Source organism: Drosophila erecta, unplaced genomic scaffold, assembly GCF_003286155.1.
Source record: "Drosophila erecta strain 14021-0224.00,06,07 unplaced genomic scaffold, DereRS2 tig00000021-arrow-pilon, whole genome shotgun sequence".
In the NCBI taxonomy this organism is placed as follows: domain Eukaryota; kingdom Metazoa; phylum Arthropoda; class Insecta; order Diptera; family Drosophilidae; genus Drosophila; species Drosophila erecta.
The window spans coordinates 4,503,547-4,522,538 of record NW_020825198.1 but is presented as its reverse complement, the minus strand read 5'-3'; the positions used below and the strand labels follow the sequence as shown (position 1 = coordinate 4,522,538).

Below are 18,992 nucleotides of genomic sequence, written 5' to 3'. Positions count from 1 at the left end.
GAAAATAGTGCCCATTAGCAAAGATTTTAACTTAATTTAATTTTAAGATGTTCCTGTTCGACGATTATTCAAAGTCAGATCTATATGTTTTACAATGATCTAAAAAGAGGAAAACAAGTTCCTCCATCCTAAAAAATAAATCAATATGAATATAATATCAGTTAGCTCCAGCTGGCAGAAAGACAACTGCCTTTATTTCACGACAAAAAGAGAAACTCAAAAGGAAAAAGCTCAGCACTTCCGGACATCCGGAACGATTCCGCACTCAGCATAAGGATCGGACACCTTGGCCTCCTTTTTGGCGCACGGCGGGCACTCCACGCAGCAGAGATCATCCTTGGGAGTGGCCTTCAGCAGGCCATCGATGTTCTCGCCCCTGGGCGTCTTTAGGTTGGTGCCCGAGTTCACCCGTGAGGGCACCTCATTCATCTTGGTCTTGGACGATGTCTTGGGCAGCGAGTACTTGGTGGCATCCGGCGGATTGGGTCGGCCCCAGAAGTCTCGCGGCACATCCCAGATGATCAGCGAACCGTCCGTGCTGCCGGTGACAAACATGGTCATGCAGGGACTGTACGCACAACTGATCACGGAGGAGGCGTGCTCCGAGCCTATGCCCACCACAGCACCACTGTTGTAGTCCCAGAGCTTGACCTGCAGATCGCTGCCAACGGTGATGAAGTAGTCACCAGTTTCGTTGATGGCCAAGCAGTTAACCGATGACTTCTTGGAGGCGGTTAGTTCCCTGATCAAGGCTCCATTGTACACCATCCAGTAGATGATTCTGCCGTCCGAGCCGCAGGTGATCACTTGGACGCCAGTCGGGAAATAGGACGCGGACATGAACTGCGTGTTGGCAGTCACCACTTGCTTGCGAGTCATGCGTCTGGTGGGGATTCGTTGCTGTATAAACAATACTTGGTATATATTGATATTATTAACTCACTTAATGTCCCAAATCACACAGGAGCCATCGGTGCAGGCCGAGATCACTTCAGTGTCCAGATAATTGATGTCCAGCGAGGTTATGGGCCCCGAGTGATCCTTCAGCACGCCCACGAGATCCTGGCGATACGGATCGATCTTCCATACCCTCACCTGTCCCTCGATGCCGCCAGTGACGATCAGACGACCCGAGGAGGCTACGGCCAGAGCGCTGCATCCTGTGTTAAATGAGACGGTTTTAATGAGAAGTTTGCAATTAGTATTCTCAAAGTTCACCCTTGTTGTGTGCGTTGGGTATGGCGTAGATGAGTCTTCCGGTGATCGGAGTAAAGGCGCGAATGATTCCATCGTTCCAAACAGAGACTATGCTAGTGCCATCGTGGGTGAAGCGCACACAGGCGCAGTTGAAGTTGTAGACCATGATGCGAAGCAGCTCCTGCTTGCGACCAGAGGACCAGATGCGGATGCACTCCTTGCCCGACGTGGCAAAGACGCCAGAGTAGTTCCTTAAGTATGATACATTCTAAGATATTTAGGCACTTGGAAGCGTAGTTTCGATCTACTTACTTGGGAAACGTGATGCAGTAGACCGACTTGGTGTGGCATGTTCGCAGCAGCTTGAGCACCCAAGTCTTAATATTGAGCCCGTAGATCTCGTTGGTGTCCGTGCAGATGTAGAACATGTCAGTTTTCGAGCGCACAAACGACGAGATCCTGCCTGAAACGTGAGTCTTCTTCAGGGTTCGCAAATATGGCCATGTGGGACCCGGATAGTCGCGGAAGTTAATCAGCGGCACATCGGTTCGCTCCTCCACCAGCTCTATATCACCATTTCCCGCTCCAATTAGCAAGCGTCCGCCTTCCAAGACATACAAAGCACGCACACCGTTCACATAGCGATTGCAATCCCTGCCCGTTGGCTTTCTAGAATTGTGGGTGCCGAAGGCTCCCAGGATGCAGCTGGTGGATCCCTTCTTGCTCACATGTTCGCTATCGCAGCAGTTAAGCACGATCTTCACAATATCACCAGTTCCGGTGCCCAAATAGGCAAACTCATCAGTCTTGTTGATGCGGGCGCAGTAGAAAACCCGCGTCTTGCTCGCCATCAGGACATCCTGGACGTACAGTTTCTTCTGCTCGCGCAGGATGCTCCACAGGCGCAGATGGCGATCCCCGGCGGTCACAAAGAAGTATGGATTGTTGTGCAACGGCCGGACAGTCAAGGCATTTCCAGATATAGCCCTCGACGCGGGTGTTTGGCAGATGGGAGAGCTATAATGGCGCACATAATCATTGAAGTTCATGCATGAGTTGTGATATACTTACAATGCCTCCATATCGAAGACGATTACGGAGCCATCATCCACGCCGCCAATGGACACCACGCATCTATCCTGGGCAGTAAAGCAGATGGCCTGCACCGACACCTTGTGCAGATCGTGGCGAGCGATCTCCTTGCGCTGATCGTAATCCCAGATGATGACATAGCCACGGAATCCCATGTGATTGATCTGGCCGGAGGCCATGTACTTGCCACTTTTGCTGAGATCCAGGCATGATATGGTGTTCGTGTGTCCGGCCACAAACTCCTGCGTATTCTTTTTGTAGTCGGCGATGCCTATTTTGTTGCCCAGCGCAAAGATAATGGATCCAGTGACCGGATGCTGGCGGACTCCATTCTCCACTTTGCCATTGATGCCGAAGATCGCGCGCGGAAGCAGTTGCCTACAGCCATCGTTGGACTCGCCCATTTTCACTGGATTATATCAAAATATACGATTCGAAATGTAACATATAAGGGAGTTTGTGTCTGTTCTGTGCTTGAAGGCTTTTAACCGGCTTGTTATTTGTTTGAAAACAAGGCAGCTGGAATTTTAAACAGCGACCGTTGCTTGGTTGCCGCTGTTGCCAAAGTAACTATTTTAACGATTTGGTAAAATGTAAGTATTTTATATTTACCCAATTTCATAATAAGTGTTATGTTAAGTTTAAAACTAAATTAACGATAAAAAAAAGGGTATAAGTGGAATTCAAAAAAGTCTTATGGGATTAGAAAGGTTTTAAGGTTAAAACTAGTTGTGAAGTTAGATGATGGATTATAAAAAATAAGATTATAAATTAAATTTTTTAATTAGTCAAGCCTCCTTCTCGACGTGGAAGGGCACTTGGTTGCAATACTGTTTCAGTTTGTTGACATTGAGCGCGGAGCAGCTTCGCTGAACACGATCTTGCATTTCGATCTCCTTCTGGATGATATCCTCCATGGCGACGTACTTTTCCTCCTCGATCTTCAAATGTGCCAGCATAGCCATGTTCTGAAATGACAGTGCGCTATAACGTTTATTGCTTTCTTGATCTAGCATTATTAAAACCCAACATAAATCATACTTTTACCACAATCTTAAGCTTCAGTAAAATATCATTTCCTTTAGTTCTAGAAGTTACCTCTCTGTATTTGGCCTTCAGCTCCTCCAACTTAGCTACTTTCTGCTCCTCCTCCTCGCTGGTAAACTGATTTGCGAAGAACATGTGCTCCGGATGCAGCACATGCGATGGAACGTGGAACACCTTCCTGTCCAGTTCCCTCAGGGCTTTTAGGCCTTTGCCGGCGGCGGCCTGGAACCGACGCTCCACGTTTTCTCTCTGGGCCTCTAGTAAATCCGCCGTTGCGGGCGTCTTGATCTTATCGATAATCTGGCCAATGCCTTTCCTAATGATGTCCTGCACAATATGTTCACCTATGGAATGGAAATGATAGAAAAAGGACGCTGATGTGGGAAGATAGGGACGTAGCACTTACGCTCTGCCGTTAGCTGCGCTGCTGTGAAATTGAAGAACTTCTGATCGTAGGTGCTGCTGTTAAAGTCCATTATGACTGATTGCAATAATATATTTTGATAAATAACAAAAAAAGCTGGGCAAAAACGTAAGCAATCCAAAAAGTCGCGCAATCAGTGTTACCGTTCTAGGAAAGCAAAGAGATGCTGCCACATCAACAGTGCTGCCACACTGAACTGCAAATCTAGCTATTTGCTAAACTAGCTAATTATTATGCAGATGGAAATAATAAAAATAAAACATAAATATGTATTATTTTTAAAAATCTTGACAAAAACCTGTTAAGTTACATGAACTATTTATAAAAGCATACATTACAAAGGGATCTCCCATTATAATAGGTGAATAAATAATTATATATTCAATAGAATGATTGAATTTATAAAATACCACATAAATACCACATCATTTGTTTGCTGCTTGTCAAATACATTTCTCAATACACTAATGGCGCTGTTAGGCTCAGCGATTATATCTAGCTTATAAAAAAATAAATAAAAAAGTTTTTAAAGTTACCAGAACGCATACAAAAAAAAATTTATATAAATCTCTTTCGCTGCGAAATATTACATTAGTTCAAATCAATAAGCACCATGAATGCCCCTAATGTATTTGTTTTGCTTTGCCGGCTTTGCGAATATAAAACAGCGAGAACTGAATAATCAGGAGAGTGCGACACACATAACGGTGCCTATATAAATAGCTCACACCACTCTTCTGCAGTGGCTATTTACAGTTAGGCACTGTGCGAGGTTCCAGCTAGTTAAATACTTCAACTACTGCAAATTCAACTTGACCCGAAGCAAACAAAGGAAGCAAATATTCAAAAATGCTTTTCATTGGGGGCGTTTTGAGGCCTCTGGGAGTTGGACTTTTGCTCCTGGGACTGTTTGCGCCCATATCTGGCATTGGATTTCGTCGCGGAAGGCTGAGCAATGGATTCCTTGGGGAGCCCAGCAAGATTCCAACCCTGCAAGGGAGCCAGCACTCCGAGGATCTGTGGTTCGAGCAGCGATTGGATCACTTCAAGTCCAGCGATGTGCGCACCTGGCAGCAGCGTTACTTTGTGAATGCCGATTTCTACCGGAATGACAGCTCCGCACCCGTATTCCTGATGATCGGTGGCGAGGGTGAGGCTTCGGCTAAGTGGATGAGGGAAGGAGCCTGGGTGCACTATGCGGAGCACTTTGGAGCGCTTTGTCTGCAGCTGGAGCACCGTTTCTACGGCAAGAGTCACCCCACCGCGGATCTGTCCACCGAAAACCTCCACTATCTCAGCTCAGAGCAGGCTCTTGAGGATTTGGCCAGCTTTGTGACCGCCATGAAGGTTAAGTTCAACCTGGCCGACGGTCAAAAATGGATCGCATTCGGTGGCTCGTATCCTGGATCGCTGGCTGCCTGGGCACGCGAGAAGTATCCCCAGCTGATCTACGGATCGATCAGCTCCAGTGGTCCACTCCTGGCTGAGGTGGACTTCAAGGAGTACTTTGAGGTGGTCAAAGCCTCTCTAGCTGCCTATAAGCCCGAATGCGTGGAGGCCGTAACCCGCAGCTTTGCCCAAGTGGAGATTCTACTCAAACACATGATTGGGCAACGCAGTCTGGACGAGAAGTTCAAGTAAGTGGATCACCTTTTCATCATCCTGTACAAGTGTTAATTTAGTATACCATTTCATTCTCAGAACCTGCACTCCCATCAAGGATTCCATTGAAAACGACCTGGACATGGCCAACTTCTTTGAGAATCTGGCTGGAAACTTTGCTGGAGTGGTGCAATACAACAAGGATAACAGTCCCCATGCTACCATTACCATTGACGACGTGTGTTTTACCCTCACTTTGCTCTTCCAAGCACATACTAACAATATTTAAACTACGTAGATTTGCGATGTTATGCTAAACACAACCGCGGGACCACCTGTGACCCGTTTGGGCCTGGTAAACGACATGCTATTGAAGGAAGCGAACACAACCTGCCTGGACTACAAGTACGAGAAGATGGTGGCGGACATGAAGAACGTTTCCTGGGACTCGGAGACGGCCAAGGGCATGCGGCAGTGGACTTATCAGACCTGCCACGAATTCGGCTTCTATCAAACCTCGGCAAACCCGACCGACACTTTTGGTGATCGTTTCGGGGTCGACTTCTTCATTCGCCAGTGCATGGATGTGTTCTCAAAGAATATGGACGCCAAGTTCCTGCAGTTGGTGGTGTCCGGCACCAATGATAACTATGGCGCCCTGAAGCCAAAGACCACAAATGTGCTGTACGTGCATGGTTCCATTGATCCCTGGCATGCTCTGGGCTTGGTCAAGTCATCTAACCCTGCACTGCCCACCATTTACATCGAAGGTATGCGCTGATCAATATATATTCCCCTAATTTGTTGGTTAATGTACATATTTTTCGCCTTTTAGGAACTGCTCACTGCGCCAATATGTATGAGCCGGTGAAAACCGATCCGCCCCAACTGGTGGCCGCTCGCAACAATATACTCAAATTTTTGGCCAAGCTACTGAATGGCTACACCTCAGCATTAATCTGATTACCAAATGGAAGGCAGGGAAGAGTGGTCAAGTCAAATGTAATTTCTGCACTCGTCAGCGATTTGTTTTATTATTTGCTAACGCAAGAGTTTTATAATATATTTTCTGCTCCGCTGGGAGTTAATCCTTCTTGGCCTGTTCCATTTTTTCGTGGAATCGCTTCCAGTAATGCTGCACCGTGGCGTTTCGAACGATATTGTGCTCGACAAAGTTCAGCAGCCAGGTGCCGGTAAGGTAGGTGAGGTCATAAAAGAAAGCCACCACGCGAAAGAAATACTTCTCGGTCTGCTCCTTGCTGGGCAAGTTGGCCACGACATCCTGCAACTGCTTGGCGGCCGCCTCCTTGGCTTCCATTGCCTTCTTCAGCGCCTCGCTCTTCTTATCCTCATTCGAAGTGCCCTTGCTGCGTACAATGGTGCTGGAGTCCAGTGGCTCGGCTCTGCCCAGTTTTCCGCCTGAAGTGACTATGGAAATGGATGGCGTCTGCACCTCACCAATGGGCGCGTCCTTACGCGTGGTGTTCCCTGCGTTATTTCCCAAGGTGCTGCTGCCACCAGCGCTCGTCGAGGTGGATGGAAACCCTGGAGCCGCAAAGCCGGGCGGCACGTTCTTGGGCTTGTTATCGCTGCCACCTCCAGCGGAGAAGCTGCGATCGGGATTCAGGGACACAGCACGTGGACGCACAGTGTTGGTATTGAGGCGGATCAATGTGGAGTAATCTTTAGGGCAGAAAAAGCATAGTCTAGTCTAGTTGCTAATGACAAAAAACACGTGCTCTTCACTTACTCCACGTTGTGACCAGTGGTCCAGCGGATTTACTCCATTTGGTCATTAACATTGCGCGAATCATTTTCCAAGGTTTTGCGGCGATTGCAGATTTTAAATTCTTCACAGACGCAAGTGACAATTTCAACAAACGAATTAATCCAAAATGCCTGACAAAAAGCGGAAAGGCCAACTTGACTATTATCAGCCAGAGTTGCAACCCTTTCGAAAGAAAATCTTTTTTTCTAGGGAAAGAACACTAAATTCTAATAAAGCTAGCCCTAAAAAAGCAAATATTTTTAAAGATATGTGTATAAATAGGAAGAAGCTATAGAATAACAGCTTCAAATTTGTTATATACTATTCTTGTGTCGGAAAGCTCAATATAATTTCGAGATCCTTTTATTTATTTTACAGAGTTGTCAGCTCTGCCAGCTCATAGAATGATGGGCAGCACTGACAGTATTGAAGTACGAGTGGTTATTTTGTATAAATTGTCTTTTATTTAGGCTATTACTAAACATATTAGTAAGTTTACTAGTTACATTTTAGGGCTTACAACTCCAGGCCTTAGGTTCACCTTAAATAACGCTGTCAAGCTCTTGGCAAAAAATAAACGTCCGGCAAATGGCTGAGTCCAAGGAGACACCTCTACGATTTATGGATGTTCTCCTTGGTCGCCGCCATTAGCCAGCGAAACTTAACTAAATTCCAAAGAGAGCCGATCGGGTTGAGAGTTTAGGATGTACAAAACCCATCGGCTGTCCATTGTCGAACTTTACATTTGTGTGTTAGGCTAATCTTTAAATTAGTTAACTTATAGGTGCAATTTGATGGACACGGTTAACTAAATTGCAGTTGGTTAATTTGTTCCGCGACTACTGGCAACCAAATCGGTTATTAAAATTACGTGTGTCAAGCATGTAACGCATTTAAAACATATATGGAGCATACTATTGCGTATATGCAGAGCGTAAATGTATCGAGTTCTTTGCGTTTAATGGAAATGTTTATGCGCGTTTCCTTTAATACTACGACGACAGCTAAATAATGATGATCTTTTTGATCCGCAGCCCTCTTAGAATAAACCAATTTGTTTCAGATTGTTCTTGATGATCACATCGGTGACGGCATCGAAGACGAACTTCACGTTGTTCGTATCCGTGGCGCAGGTGAGATGCGTGTAGATCTCCTTTTGGTCTTTTCGCTTGTTGAGATTTTCAAACTTCATGCGAATGTAGTTGGCCGCCTCATCGAAGGTGTTGGTTCCTAAAAAAAGGTATGATCTTAGCCAAAAATGTAATGGTTTCTCACATTCTTATGTTACCTGTGTATTCTGGGAAGCATATCGTCAGCGGAGATCTCTTTATCTTCTCCTCAAACAGATCCTTCTTGTTGAGGAACAGTATTATGGAGGTTTCCACAAACCACTTGGAGTTGCAGATGGAGTCAAACAGCTTCAGGGATTCAATCATGCGGTTCATCTCTTCGTCCTCGGCCAAAACTAAATCGTAACCTAACAAAATATGTAATAATAAATAGCATTAGATTTTTGAATTCTCATATTTTACAACAGATGTAATTTTGCAGAGAATTATTAGACTTACCCGATAGCGCGACGCAGAAGATTATGGCCGTAACGCCCTCGAAGCAATGAATCCACTTTTTGCGCTCCGATCGCTGGCCGCCCACGTCAAAAAGTCTGAAGCAAGAACATAACCATTAGAATCGAATGAAATGAACCGGAAATGGCCAATTAATGGCAACTCAACTCACTTGAAGTGCAGCTGCTTGCAGGAGAAGTGTGTCTCGATGATGCCAGTGGTCTTCACCCGCGTGCGGAGCACATCCTGCTGGGTGGGTATGTAGTTCGGTTGCGCGATGCGGTCCAGCGAGTTCAGATAGTATCCCGCCGAGTCGTTCAGCTGATACTCCCGGGATCGGGCGTAGCTCTGCTGTACACCTCCGTCTGCCCAGAGTTTCTTCATCAGGAGAACGATCTCGGGCAGCAGGATGCCCTCGTCGGCGGCAGAGGCGTGTGTGAAGAACTGGCGGGCAATGTCCGTCCGGCCCGGATCGGCAAACTCGATCTTCAGGCGCCCCATTGCCCGGATGATCACCATCAGGCTCTGCACCGTGTTGCTGAAGACCACGCGACGGTACTCCTCGCATTCCTCCTGCGAGTAGCCCGTGTCATGGATGATCTTCATCTGTTTCACAATCGTTGACTTGCCCGACTCGCCGGCTCCTGCGAAATAAATTCAACAATGTTTATCAGCTATTTACTTTTATAACGATCACATTTTTTTCCAAGAAAGTATGAGCTAAATATTTGTAATTGGCCAGTTCAGGGCGTACAACTGAATGAATCGCTGAGTATTTACGCCACTCGGATTCGGGGAGGGGTTTTTAGGTATCAATGGCGAACGGAAGAGGAATTCATGAATGATCGAGAAAAGCTGCTCAATTGCGGGCTCAAAAGGTCAAAAAAAAAGCGGCTGGTTTACGCTTAATTGCGCTGGTCAAGTTGAGAAATGAATGAACATCGTATATTGCAGCCAGTAGTATTTCGATACAAATAAAATGAACTTGATGGCACATCAAGTATTTGGGGATTATTATGGTATACGGTTAATACCAATAATTATGTGCATTTTCCATGCGTAAGCTTCCGTAATTTATTTGTTTTCAAACTGCCTGGCCAGCTCGAACTCCATTCCCTTACATTTACATGCGTGGCCAAGCCCTGGAGTTCGTTGAACCAACCATTAGTACTCAAAAGTTATCAAAGGCGGTGGAAATGGCGGAGAAAATTAACTGGGCATAATTTTATTCGCCGAGTGCCTTCAATTGTTAAATGAGACCTGACCCGCGAGCGTTAATAAACAAACACGGGTTCGTCTGGGCAGTTTATTATGTACAATATTATCTGCTGCGTTGAATGATAAAAAATATGAAATATAATCGCATTACGTGCTCGCCAGTTTCCCTTTTCGTTGAAAACTAAAGAAGCTGAAATACCAGCAAATGGGCAAATACAGAAATTGGCAACACCGCCGTTCCAAGTTATATGTCTATTTCGGTTATCCAAAGCTGTGGACATATCTATAGCTACATATATATACACGAGATGTTGGGGCATTGCAACAATGGCGCATTAAGCCGATTTTTTGCTGCAGTCGGCAGTTGGGTCCATTCCCAGCCACCGGATGATTAGGTAATTGAAAAAGCCAAAACTGCGACTATACTTTCACTTTTCTCCCCTTTCAGGGCTTCGGTACTTGCACCGAAACTATAATTGTTTTTACTATTCGTACATATATCAATCACCCATGGCTCAAGTTCCCTGGGGCGGCAGGGACTCATTTAACGTTTGTGTAAGAAGGTAATAGAGAAAATGAAACATTTTGGATTACTTTGGTTTCAAGATCAGGTTGGGAAAAGCATTAAAAACCACTTTAAAGCTATGATCAGATAACGCAGACTCTAGTTTAAAGTGCCACAAAGGGTTAGAAGGAGGTCCACCTTAATTGTTATGTGCCTGCAACTAATGCATAACTGCTAAAACATATTGTACTATAAATTTGGTATATATTTCTAGTGATATTTTCTAGAATTTCATTCCAACCAATCCCAACAATGCGTACTAATTTCGGCACTAGAAATGTCGGAGCGAAAGAGACGGATGCAGAGTGCAGATAATGGGCAACCAACGGTCACCATATAATGATGAAATTGGCAGATTTGAATACGAATATGGACATTAGGCGATGTTCAAACGTGCCACCGTTTGGGAAAAGCAGCGAACAAAGCAATCCACAGATGAGCGACTGAAAAAGGTCAATTTAATAATAATAATAATACCAACAAAGTGCGATAGAGTGTGTGCGTGTGCTGGTGTGGCTGGGCCTTTATTTATCAATGCACCGTTAGCTGTGCCATAACAAGCCGCGCGTCAGCGGGTGCGAGCGAGAGGCCAGCCATAGGGCTAGAGCGAGACGGGCTCAGAACAACGGCGGTACGCACAAAGCCGCGTTTACAAGCTCATTATCATCGCGATCGCCGCGACCAAACGGTATTATAATTAACATCATTAAACAGTGAGCATCAGCGAAAAGAGAATCGGCGGAGAATGTCGGGGATCTCTCGCTTCTATTGATATTATTGTATTTCATTACACAATATCATTTTTTGTTATTTTAATTAGAGAATAAAATCCAAACACTCAAATATTTTTATAATTTGTGAGAAAAAAGTATTAGAAGTATACAAAAGTTCCTACAAGTGACATTCCTAATTCAGTGTGACCAAAGCCCAATTATTTTCTAATGACTTCGGTGCTGCATTCTTTTTGCATGTTTTACAGTCGCGCATATCTTGAAGATACTACATTTGACATTCTGACTTAAATAAAAATGAATGATCGCTTCATTGCCCCTTATCATTTCCACTTTAGCTGATTATCAACCACTTTTGTGTGGCAAAAAAAAAAAGCGAAGTGAAAGACATGCACTCTTCGCTGTATTACTAAGTAACTTTCCCAGCGGTGTGCAACGTAGTGCAACATCCAATTGGCTAGATGATCGTAGACCAACCTTAGAATATTCATAGGAAATAGTGACTAACGCCCCACCATGCGATGAGCTGAAAGGGGGAACAGGGGAACAGGCACAACAATAACTGTAGACAGCGAGAGGAGAATCGTAAGAAAGTGTTTGCGCCATGAGTAATCAAGTTAAATGGCGCCCGGTTATCGAAATGGAAAATGTGTTAATCAGCAGGGAGCGTGAAATTGAGCAGACCCACCGAAAAAGTAAACATTAAATCGAATGAAATGGGGCTCTAAAACGGAAGCCCCCACCCAGTGACTTTCACACAGATCTCTCGATTACCATGCAATTTCTTATATAAATTATTGAACCATATAGCACAGCAGGGCTGTTCGAAATTGACGTATAAGGTCACTCGCTTGGCGATAATTTTGATAAGCCCCAATGATACTTTCAGTGTGCTCAAGTGTGTGTTTGTAAGTGAATTCTTAAATAATTGTAGATTAAGTTGCTGTGTGTTGACAGTCTGGGCTTCGATTTTGATATTGGTGCGGCGGCAGTATGAAACTATTTTGTTTATTCATTATTCGCCCCGCTTTTTAAAGATATCCAAGCTGCTTACTCATGCCCCCAAATGGAATTCAGTGGCTCTCTCGGTGCAAATATCATGAAAATAATGCAATAATTCACAATCTTTGCCCTTAAAGGCAGTGGGTTTGGGTGGAAGGCGAAGAAATTCTGCTGAAAGTTGGACTTTTCAATTGAATGGCGTGCGGCGGCAAAGGAAAAAGAAGGGGCGAGGCAGCATAGTGTAATATAAATTGAGTGCCAGCTGAGCAGCTTTATTAAATCTACACAATAAGCGCAGCGTTGGGGGCTGGCAATTCCGATTCCAATTTGAGCAAGTAGTCGCTGTACACGCGGAGAAATAACGTGCAAGTTTATAAGAAGAATATTAAGCAAATCTCTTCGCTGCATTGTGAGAATATTTACCTAAACATAAGCAGACAATTCACAATTCTCAGTATTAAAGTGTTTATGAACGGAATAAACAAACATGTTGTATACACTTTGTAGTGCAAGGCTGCGATATCTTAGTTATTTTCTGGGAAAAGCCGGAAGTCTGAGACTTCGCACACCGGTTTTCTGTCCGTGTAGCAGTTGCAGCTGCATTTGGTGGCGCGGCCATTTATTTGCGCTAATATCGTTCACCCCACTTGAAATGTCAGCGAGCGAACAACAGAGCAGCAACAAAAACAACCAATTACTCAGCTTGAAGACTCGAGGAGAGGAGAGCAGAAGAGAGTGTTCAGCTCAGAGATCAGAGATCGGTTTTCATCATGATCCAGAAATTACAGAACTCACGCCCCACAAGGTGCAAACAATTAAATCAAGTGCAGTGGCAGCGGGGAAAGTTGGGCTGAATTCTGAAATGCAACTGCTGCAAGCTGTTTTCTTGTCTATGTAAACCTGGACCATTTACACTGGTCAACCGGGTGTTTTTGACAAAAACAGCTGGGACACTTGGAGATTATAGGGGATCGTAAAATGCTCAATGCGGGGATGGAAAATGTAGAACTTTCCGGCACCTTTCTGCTGGCATTTTCCAAACCGGTTTCCAGGGTTTTCTTTCAGACAAACAGTTTTCCTTATTATCTTGCAGCTAGTAACCAAGTACAGTGGTTACTAGCAAATAACACTGCAAGGTGCAATGGGTTTTATGTGATAGATATATTTCACAGAGCAAATGAAAACTACACTAGGAAAGGCTCTTAAAAAATCGTTGCTTTCAGTACATATTATAAACTTTTATACTATCATTTCAACTTTTATAGTATCATTTTTCTCGAGTAAGCCATTTAACATAGTAACGTTTAGTGCAAGATACCTGAATCTATCAATTATTGTTACTCATTGAAGTGAGAAGTGTTCTTGAAATAATACATATTATACCAATCCTTGCTGTACTTTTCAGCCTGCCACCTGTTGCCTTAGGCACCTTGGACCGCTTCATTGGCAAATCAGCTGGAGGAAAAGCTGAACTGCATTGTTTTTCGCAAGTGAATGGCAATGAAATGAAAAGTACACACGCAGACGGTGAAATATTATCGTTCCCATATGCCGTGCATTTAAATCGCTCGGTGGAAATTTAATTGCAGAAGGTTGCATCGCGGCGAGGCATTCAGTTTCACTGCATTTGCCGCAGAGGTCGGGTCACCATAAACCATGTCTGTACATATGTATATACGAGTATGTACCATATAAGTATGTTCGAGTTCATGTATAAGCGATACGATGGCGCCTCGTCGCTTGAATGGTTTTTCCGGCAAAGTAAAAACCGCTGCACTGTCGGCACCACCAACTGCATATCAACAAACATGTTTCCATTGCGGCGATTCGATCCACTTGTTGGATCGATCCAAAAGATCTGAAAAGCTCGAGTACCGAGTACGGAGAATTGAGAATAGAGAATCTACAGACAAACCAACATTTGGTTTCAATTTACGTTCAATTCCCTTATCGCCAACGAATTATTGGACGCAGACATTGCATAATGCACGATCTACACGCATACATACGAACGGATTTGTTTAGCCCGAGCCAGCCTTATAAACATTGCTTTTCCCAGATAAACAGAGCTGTTCGGAGTCCCATTACTCCATTCCATAAATCTTTGTAGTACACTCTTATCTAGCATAAGTTGTGTTGTCTAAAATAATATTAAGTTTAGTAATTGATATATATAAACATTTAAATTGAAATAAATGATTACTTTTCTAGTGCCAAGCACAAATAATTGTTAATTAACTTTAGTATATGAAGCGCAAATAAAGTAATATATTTATTTAAGTATGACTAATGGCTCTGCTGTATTATTTGTTTCCAGGCCTTCCAGCATTGGGATTTCCCACTGGAAAAGCCGGCAATAATCCTTGCCCAAACCCACCACAGCCGAAATGGAAAGAAAAGGCGAGGAGAGGGTAAGCAAAGAAACGGAACCCAGCGGAAATCCACCCCGCCCAAGCAAAAGCGACCGAAAAATGAGGTCAGAACGCGAATTTCAGCACATTTCTCTCGACAAACAAGGCGGCAATTCGCGAAAGGGGGGAAATACCGGAATACTAGAGAGGTGGTGAGGTGAGAAGGTGAAATGGAAGACGGACGCACCCAGCAGCAGCAGTTTCACCTCCGAGGCGGCCCTTTCGCCCTCCGCCCGCAAGACGCGATCGATGTTCTTGGACCGCTCGATGGCCTCCTTATCGCGTGCTGTACTCACGGCACAACCCATATTCGCTGTGTGTCTTTAGCGCTCTGCGATCGCAATTTACTTTTTTACTTTTTGCCGCGATTTACTTTTCGCACTCTTACACTCGCGATTTTTCCACCAATTTCGAGATGCGTCTGCGCGTCGTCGTCGGCTGTACACTTTTTCTTTTCGTTTTTTTTTTGTGTGCGTTTCCACCTCTCTTCCTTTCACACGAACACACCACACATGCGCAGGCACGCACGCACACACACACGCACAGGCTCGAAACGTTTTTGGGCGTTTTTAGATATTAGCCCGATTGCATTGCTGTTATTCACGCTTGTTGCTGCAGCGGCAGAGCCGATTTAATATTCCTTTGTCGCTTAAATTCGCTTATCCGCTGATTTTGCTGTGCGCAATATGATTCACTTCGCGTCGGATTGGTGTGACCGTTGTCTGAAGCTCACAGATCGATTGCCCGCTGGCGTTAGTGCATTCAGCACGATCGCTCAAGTGGCCACGCTGCCGGGTGTGTAACTCTGCTTCGAGCAGTGTGGCAGCACAGGCGGGGTGTGCGACTCAGCTAGCATATTCCCTGAGGCAACTGTGACGTCACTCGCGGGCGGCAATTTCAAATTAATTGCATTAGTCACAATTTTGTACGTTTAAGTTCCTGAATGCCATTTATACGATCTTGCTTCATCCGTTCACTCATCAGCCCAAACATGCATTATGCCCAACTTGCCCTTTGCCTCTTGCATTTCAGTTTGTTGCTACAGCGCCTTAAGTGTAAACAAACATTGCCGAAAATATGATGTTGTTCTGAAATGCAGCCGATCGGCTTTCCCCCACTTCCCCCCTCCCTTCATCCATCGCAATATGCACGCAGGCCGCTGGAGAAAAAGTTCTCAGGGCCCTGGCATAAATAATATTTGCCTTTTGGGACAATTCCAGTCTCGAATCGAGTTCCAAATGTCTGCAGTTGCATGCGGTGCAGGTACAGTGGAGCTCCATGGGCGCCAACCAGCAATGTTTCAAATCATTTAAAGTTACGATGTAGCGCAGAAGCTTTCGATAAACTCTATAAGTAAACTACGCAAAAACTATATTTTGTACTCATATTTTAAAACTTATTTTTAACCAAGCATGCATAAGTAATAATACTTTTTTATAATACAGTAATGTTAAGATAATACAAACTATATTCCATTAGCAACATTCACGTAATTGAATCTCCTCTGTTTTCCCCAAATCGATGATATTAGAGGCAACTATTTCGTGATTTATCTAAACAAAAAGATGCAAAGATGCTGGAAGACGAGGATGCGGATGCGGATGAGGATGGGGTCGCAGTGCAAAAGTTTTGCCGCCAAGGAGGACGTCACATGTGGCCCCCACCCCTCACTCCCGCACTCCCCCCTCCCTCCACGCACTGCCATGAAAATAAAGGCCATCAACGGGTCATGATTTACACATGTTTACACGCAACGTGCGGCATTTGTCGAGGGATGAGCAAGGGGTGTGGCGGGGGAGGGGAGGGGCTGGTAGTGGCAAGAAGGGGGATCATGAATGAATGATCATTTGTGCTACCGAACAGCCTGCAACCTCTGTAATTTATCGTAAAAAGCACAAGCTAGAGAAATATGGATTTCTGTGGTTATCCGCGCGCGTGCGAGCGAGAGGCAGCAAACCGGGCACTGTGGGTGGTCCCACTACCCATCTCTGTCGCACGCGCTGACTGCGAACGCGGCGCACGCTGCAACATTGCTGTTGTTGTTGTTGTTGCTATTGTTGTAGCTGGCAGTGTTGTTGTTGCAGTCGGATTCGGAATTGGAATCCCAAACTGTTTGCTGATGCCAACAAATTTGACGAATGTCGGCATCATTTCATCCAAAACTTCAATCGCCATCGGGAAAACGAGGAAGAAGCAGACGAAGAAGGCGAAGGAGTAGGGGAAGAACCAAAGACAACAAGCTGCCTGGAAAACGGCGGCTGGAAGGAGGAAGGAGAGGGGGAGGAGCATTTACAAGGATGGGCAAGGCCTTGAAATAGATATACCGTTAGCCAGCCCACACAGACCATGCACTGGGAGAAAATAGTGCGCGCTTCAGTTGTGATTGATATGAAATTCGGCTTAAGGTGGTAGATTAAATATTTTACACACTTATGATTGTATACAAACAATCAATAGGCTGTAAATGTAAAGGTATTTTAGAAATATTTAAAAGTTAAAATTACTGGCTTTATAAGTGTCAAAATCATAACTAGCAAAATCTAGCCAGTAATTTGCACTTACATTTTTTGAAATCCCTGTCGAAGGACCTATTATTTCTGTCAGTGTGTGCGTGCTGCGTTTGGCACATGTGTTGCAGCACTGGGCAAACTCAAGATTGAAAAGATTAATTTGCCCGATAATTCCTGAGGCTGGAAAATGTAGTTTCGGACGAAATCTTTCGCTGGCCGTTGAAAGGTGGAACAGACAGGCGGGAAAAGCCGCCGCTTTCCACCAAATCACCCCTTCAATCTGCAGTCGCAGTCAAGTGAAGTTGCAGTCAGCAGACGCGAGGCGTTTAAAGGGTATTGAAGTCGTCTGGAAAACGACAAGTGGGGAAAATGAATCGATCGGAAAAGTGGTATGCAGTTTGGAAATGCTAGTTTAACTGTAGTATGTATGTTTTGCCTAATATATGAAATGGAAATCGCCGCCAATAGTTCCCATCCATCAATTGACTAATAGATTGGATTTGTGTCTCATACATACACATTTCCCTAGCCAAGCTAACATGAAAGATACCACAGAACCCGAGTAACCCCAATTATTCAATAAATTCCGCCGATTCGCCAAGGAAATGAGGCCGCGATTCGTTTAAACAGAGCGAATAATCTCTTCGACTAAAATAAGCCGCATCGATTTGTTTACACTGCGCCAAAGTAATAATTACCCCAAAAAACACATCGAAAAAATACAGGGCAACATATATTACAGCGATTCATGCGATCAATCGCACCCAAGGCAACAGAAAATATAAAAATAAATGAATTGAGCTGGGGAAAATAGGTATTCCAACTATTGAACCGACAAGTGTGACTATGTCGGGTGTTATATATATATTTCCATTGTTTACAGTCTGCAAAGGAAAACCCGAAAATATAGATCTTACATGGCCATACGGTTGCAACCTGCCTGTGGAGCAAAAGGGGAAAGTCGGTACGCGGCAGGAAGCAAAAGTCGCTGGCGATGCAATTGAATTGCCATAAAAATGGGAAGAACCCAAGAAACCGGCCCATTAGTATCCGCCCACGCTCGGATGTTTGGGATTCATTGCTTCCCCGGGCTTCTGGATTCCGGCTCATCTTTGTCATGCATCTCTGGCGATCGGAAAATGGGAAAATCGCAGTTCGACGAGTGCAACTACGGTTGGTGGCAGCTACGTGGGAGCTTTTAAGCACCCGCCAACTGATACTGTGCAGTTTCCCACCGAAATAAAGATGCCCATGATTCAGTGGGTAAACGATTGCTTTTATCTAACAATTGAGTTCGCGTAAAATTTTGATGCGTTCCGCTGGTCAACTTGGCCTTCTCTTCACTTCACCTCACTCCGCCGCCAAATTCAACGCCTGGCATCTTAGACATCGTAAACCAACGTCCATTGTCTGTGTAAATGATGTTATATCACTTGGCTAAGTCTGGGCAACGCCTGTTCCATCCGAAAGCTATTTTTGCCCGATTTTAGTTGATGCTTTATGGCTTTATAATGTCTGCGCACGTTCCGTTTTATGAGCTGCCCGTAAAATGGACCCGATTCATCTTGGGCCCCCGGCAACAATATGGTATTATATGATCTTCAGTGCGAAGGGTTGGCTTCTGGCGCAGGGAGCACAGGATAATAAATATGTTTGCAGCAACTAATAGTCGTACCTAAGACCTCTTGGATTCCTCCTTCTCCTGGTCAGCCTCCTTCTCCGCCTTGCCGAAGGACTGGCACTTTTCCAGCAGCTTGCCGAAGAGTCCTTGTTCATTGTCCACCGCTGTTTGACGGCGAAGGATCAGCAGAGTTCTGCGGCACTGCAGCAAAAGTCGGGACATCTTTTTGAACTTTGAAT

General features: G+C 44.8%; 6 protein-coding genes across 7 annotated transcripts; 1 reads left to right on the top strand and 5 right to left on the bottom strand.

The window, feature by feature from the left end:
* Positions 1–150: 150 nt before the first annotated feature.
* Positions 151–2,903, bottom strand: LOC6544802 (cilia- and flagella-associated protein 52). The gene is made up of 5 exons (XM_001971485.3): positions 2,269–2,903; positions 1,510–2,214; positions 1,219–1,448; positions 944–1,160; positions 151–883 (listed from the first exon to the last, which is right to left on the bottom strand). The coding sequence occupies exons 1-5, from the start codon at positions 2,691–2,693 to the stop codon at positions 232–234; spliced, it is 2,229 nt and encodes a 742-aa protein (XP_001971521.1). The 5' UTR covers positions 2,694–2,903; the 3' UTR covers positions 151–231.
* Positions 2,904–2,991: 88 nt separating this feature from the next.
* LOC6544801 lies at positions 2,992–3,943 on the bottom strand. The gene is made up of 3 exons (XM_001971484.3): positions 3,743–3,943; positions 3,388–3,680; positions 2,992–3,257 (listed from the first exon to the last, which is right to left on the bottom strand). Exons 1-3 carry the CDS (start codon positions 3,810–3,812, stop codon positions 3,078–3,080), a joined length of 543 nt encoding a protein of 180 aa, XP_001971520.1. The 5' UTR covers positions 3,813–3,943; the 3' UTR covers positions 2,992–3,077.
* Positions 3,944–4,366: 423 nt separating this feature from the next.
* Positions 4,367–6,383, top strand: LOC6544800 (putative serine protease K12H4.7). The gene is made up of 4 exons (XM_001971483.3): positions 4,367–5,397; positions 5,462–5,600; positions 5,661–6,132; positions 6,198–6,383. Exons 1-4 carry the CDS (start codon positions 4,610–4,612, stop codon positions 6,323–6,325), a joined length of 1,527 nt encoding a protein of 508 aa, XP_001971519.1. The 5' UTR covers positions 4,367–4,609; the 3' UTR covers positions 6,326–6,383.
* A 23-nt stretch (positions 6,384–6,406) lies between these two features.
* On the bottom strand, positions 6,407–7,290 carry LOC6544799. The gene is made up of 2 exons (XM_001971482.3): positions 7,113–7,290; positions 6,407–7,045 (listed from the first exon to the last, which is right to left on the bottom strand). Exons 1-2 carry the CDS (start codon positions 7,174–7,176, stop codon positions 6,447–6,449), a joined length of 663 nt encoding a protein of 220 aa, XP_001971518.1. The 5' UTR covers positions 7,177–7,290; the 3' UTR covers positions 6,407–6,446.
* A 281-nt stretch (positions 7,291–7,571) lies between these two features.
* On the bottom strand, positions 7,572–15,397 carry LOC6544798 (G protein alpha i subunit). Its single transcript, XM_001971481.3, has 5 exons — positions 14,810–15,397; positions 8,868–9,339; positions 8,699–8,793; positions 8,419–8,607; positions 7,572–8,360 (listed from the first exon to the last, which is right to left on the bottom strand). Exons 1-5 carry the CDS (start codon positions 14,928–14,930, stop codon positions 8,170–8,172), a joined length of 1,068 nt encoding a protein of 355 aa, XP_001971517.1. The 5' UTR covers positions 14,931–15,397; the 3' UTR covers positions 7,572–8,169.
* A 2,990-nt stretch (positions 15,398–18,387) lies between these two features.
* On the bottom strand, positions 18,388–18,988 carry LOC6544797. Of its 2 annotated transcripts, none has more exons than XM_001971480.3 (2): positions 18,808–18,988; positions 18,388–18,753 (listed from the first exon to the last, which is right to left on the bottom strand). In XM_001971480.3, the coding sequence occupies exon 1, from the start codon at positions 18,973–18,975 to the stop codon at positions 18,808–18,810; it is 168 nt and encodes a 55-aa protein (XP_001971516.1). In that variant the 5' UTR covers positions 18,976–18,988; the 3' UTR covers positions 18,388–18,753. The 2 variants fall into 2 exon arrangements, with proteins under 2 accessions (XP_001971516.1, XP_026832986.1); XM_026977185.1 differs by having other exon boundaries at positions 18,388–18,750.
* Positions 18,989–18,992: the final 4 nt, after the last annotated feature.

Bases quoted from the DNA above. Each gene is read 5' to 3' on its own strand.
- LOC6544798 (XM_001971481.3), bottom strand. From the start codon at position 14,930: ATGGGTTGTGCCGTGAGTACAGCACGCGATAAGGAGGCCATCGAGCGG. The intron at 9,340-14,809 runs GTGCGTCCGTCT...TTTATTTCGCAG, and splicing joins GGTGAAACTGCTGCTGCTGG to GAGCCGGCGAGTCGGGCAAG. The intron at 8,608-8,698 runs GTAAGTCTAATA...ATATTTTGTTAG, and splicing joins CTTCTGCGTCGCGCTATCGG to GTTACGATTTAGTTTTGGCC.
- LOC6544802 (XM_001971485.3), bottom strand. From the start codon at position 2,693: ATGGGCGAGTCCAACGATGGCTGTAGGCAACTGCTTCCGCGCGCGATC. The intron at 1,449-1,509 runs GTAAGTAGATCG...ATCATACTTAAG, and splicing joins TACTGCATCACGTTTCCCAA to GAACTACTCTGGCGTCTTTG. The intron at 884-943 runs GTGAGTTAATAA...AATCCCCACCAG, and splicing joins TGTGTGATTTGGGACATTAA to ACGCATGACTCGCAAGCAAG.
- LOC6544800 (XM_001971483.3), top strand. From the start codon at position 4,610: ATGCTTTTCATTGGGGGCGTTTTGAGGCCTCTGGGAGTTGGACTTTTG. The intron at 5,398-5,461 runs GTAAGTGGATCA...TTTCATTCTCAG, and splicing joins AGTCTGGACGAGAAGTTCAA to AACCTGCACTCCCATCAAGG. The intron at 6,133-6,197 runs GTATGCGCTGAT...TTCGCCTTTTAG, and splicing joins GCCCACCATTTACATCGAAG to GAACTGCTCACTGCGCCAAT.
- LOC6544799 (XM_001971482.3), bottom strand. From the start codon at position 7,176: ATGATTCGCGCAATGTTAATGACCAAATGGAGTAAATCCGCTGGACCA. The intron at 7,046-7,112 runs GTAAGTGAAGAG...TCTGCCCTAAAG, and splicing joins ACCACTGGTCACAACGTGGA to ATTACTCCACATTGATCCGC.
- LOC6544801 (XM_001971484.3), bottom strand. From the start codon at position 3,812: ATGGACTTTAACAGCAGCACCTACGATCAGAAGTTCTTCAATTTCACA. The intron at 3,681-3,742 runs GTAAGTGCTACG...TCCATTCCATAG, and splicing joins AGCGCAGCTAACGGCAGAGC to GTGAACATATTGTGCAGGAC. The intron at 3,258-3,387 runs GTAACTTCTAGA...CTGTCATTTCAG, and splicing joins TGAAGGCCAAATACAGAGAG to AACATGGCTATGCTGGCACA.
- LOC6544797 (XM_001971480.3), bottom strand. From the start codon at position 18,975: ATGTCCCGACTTTTGCTGCAGTGCCGCAGAACTCTGCTGATCCTTCGC.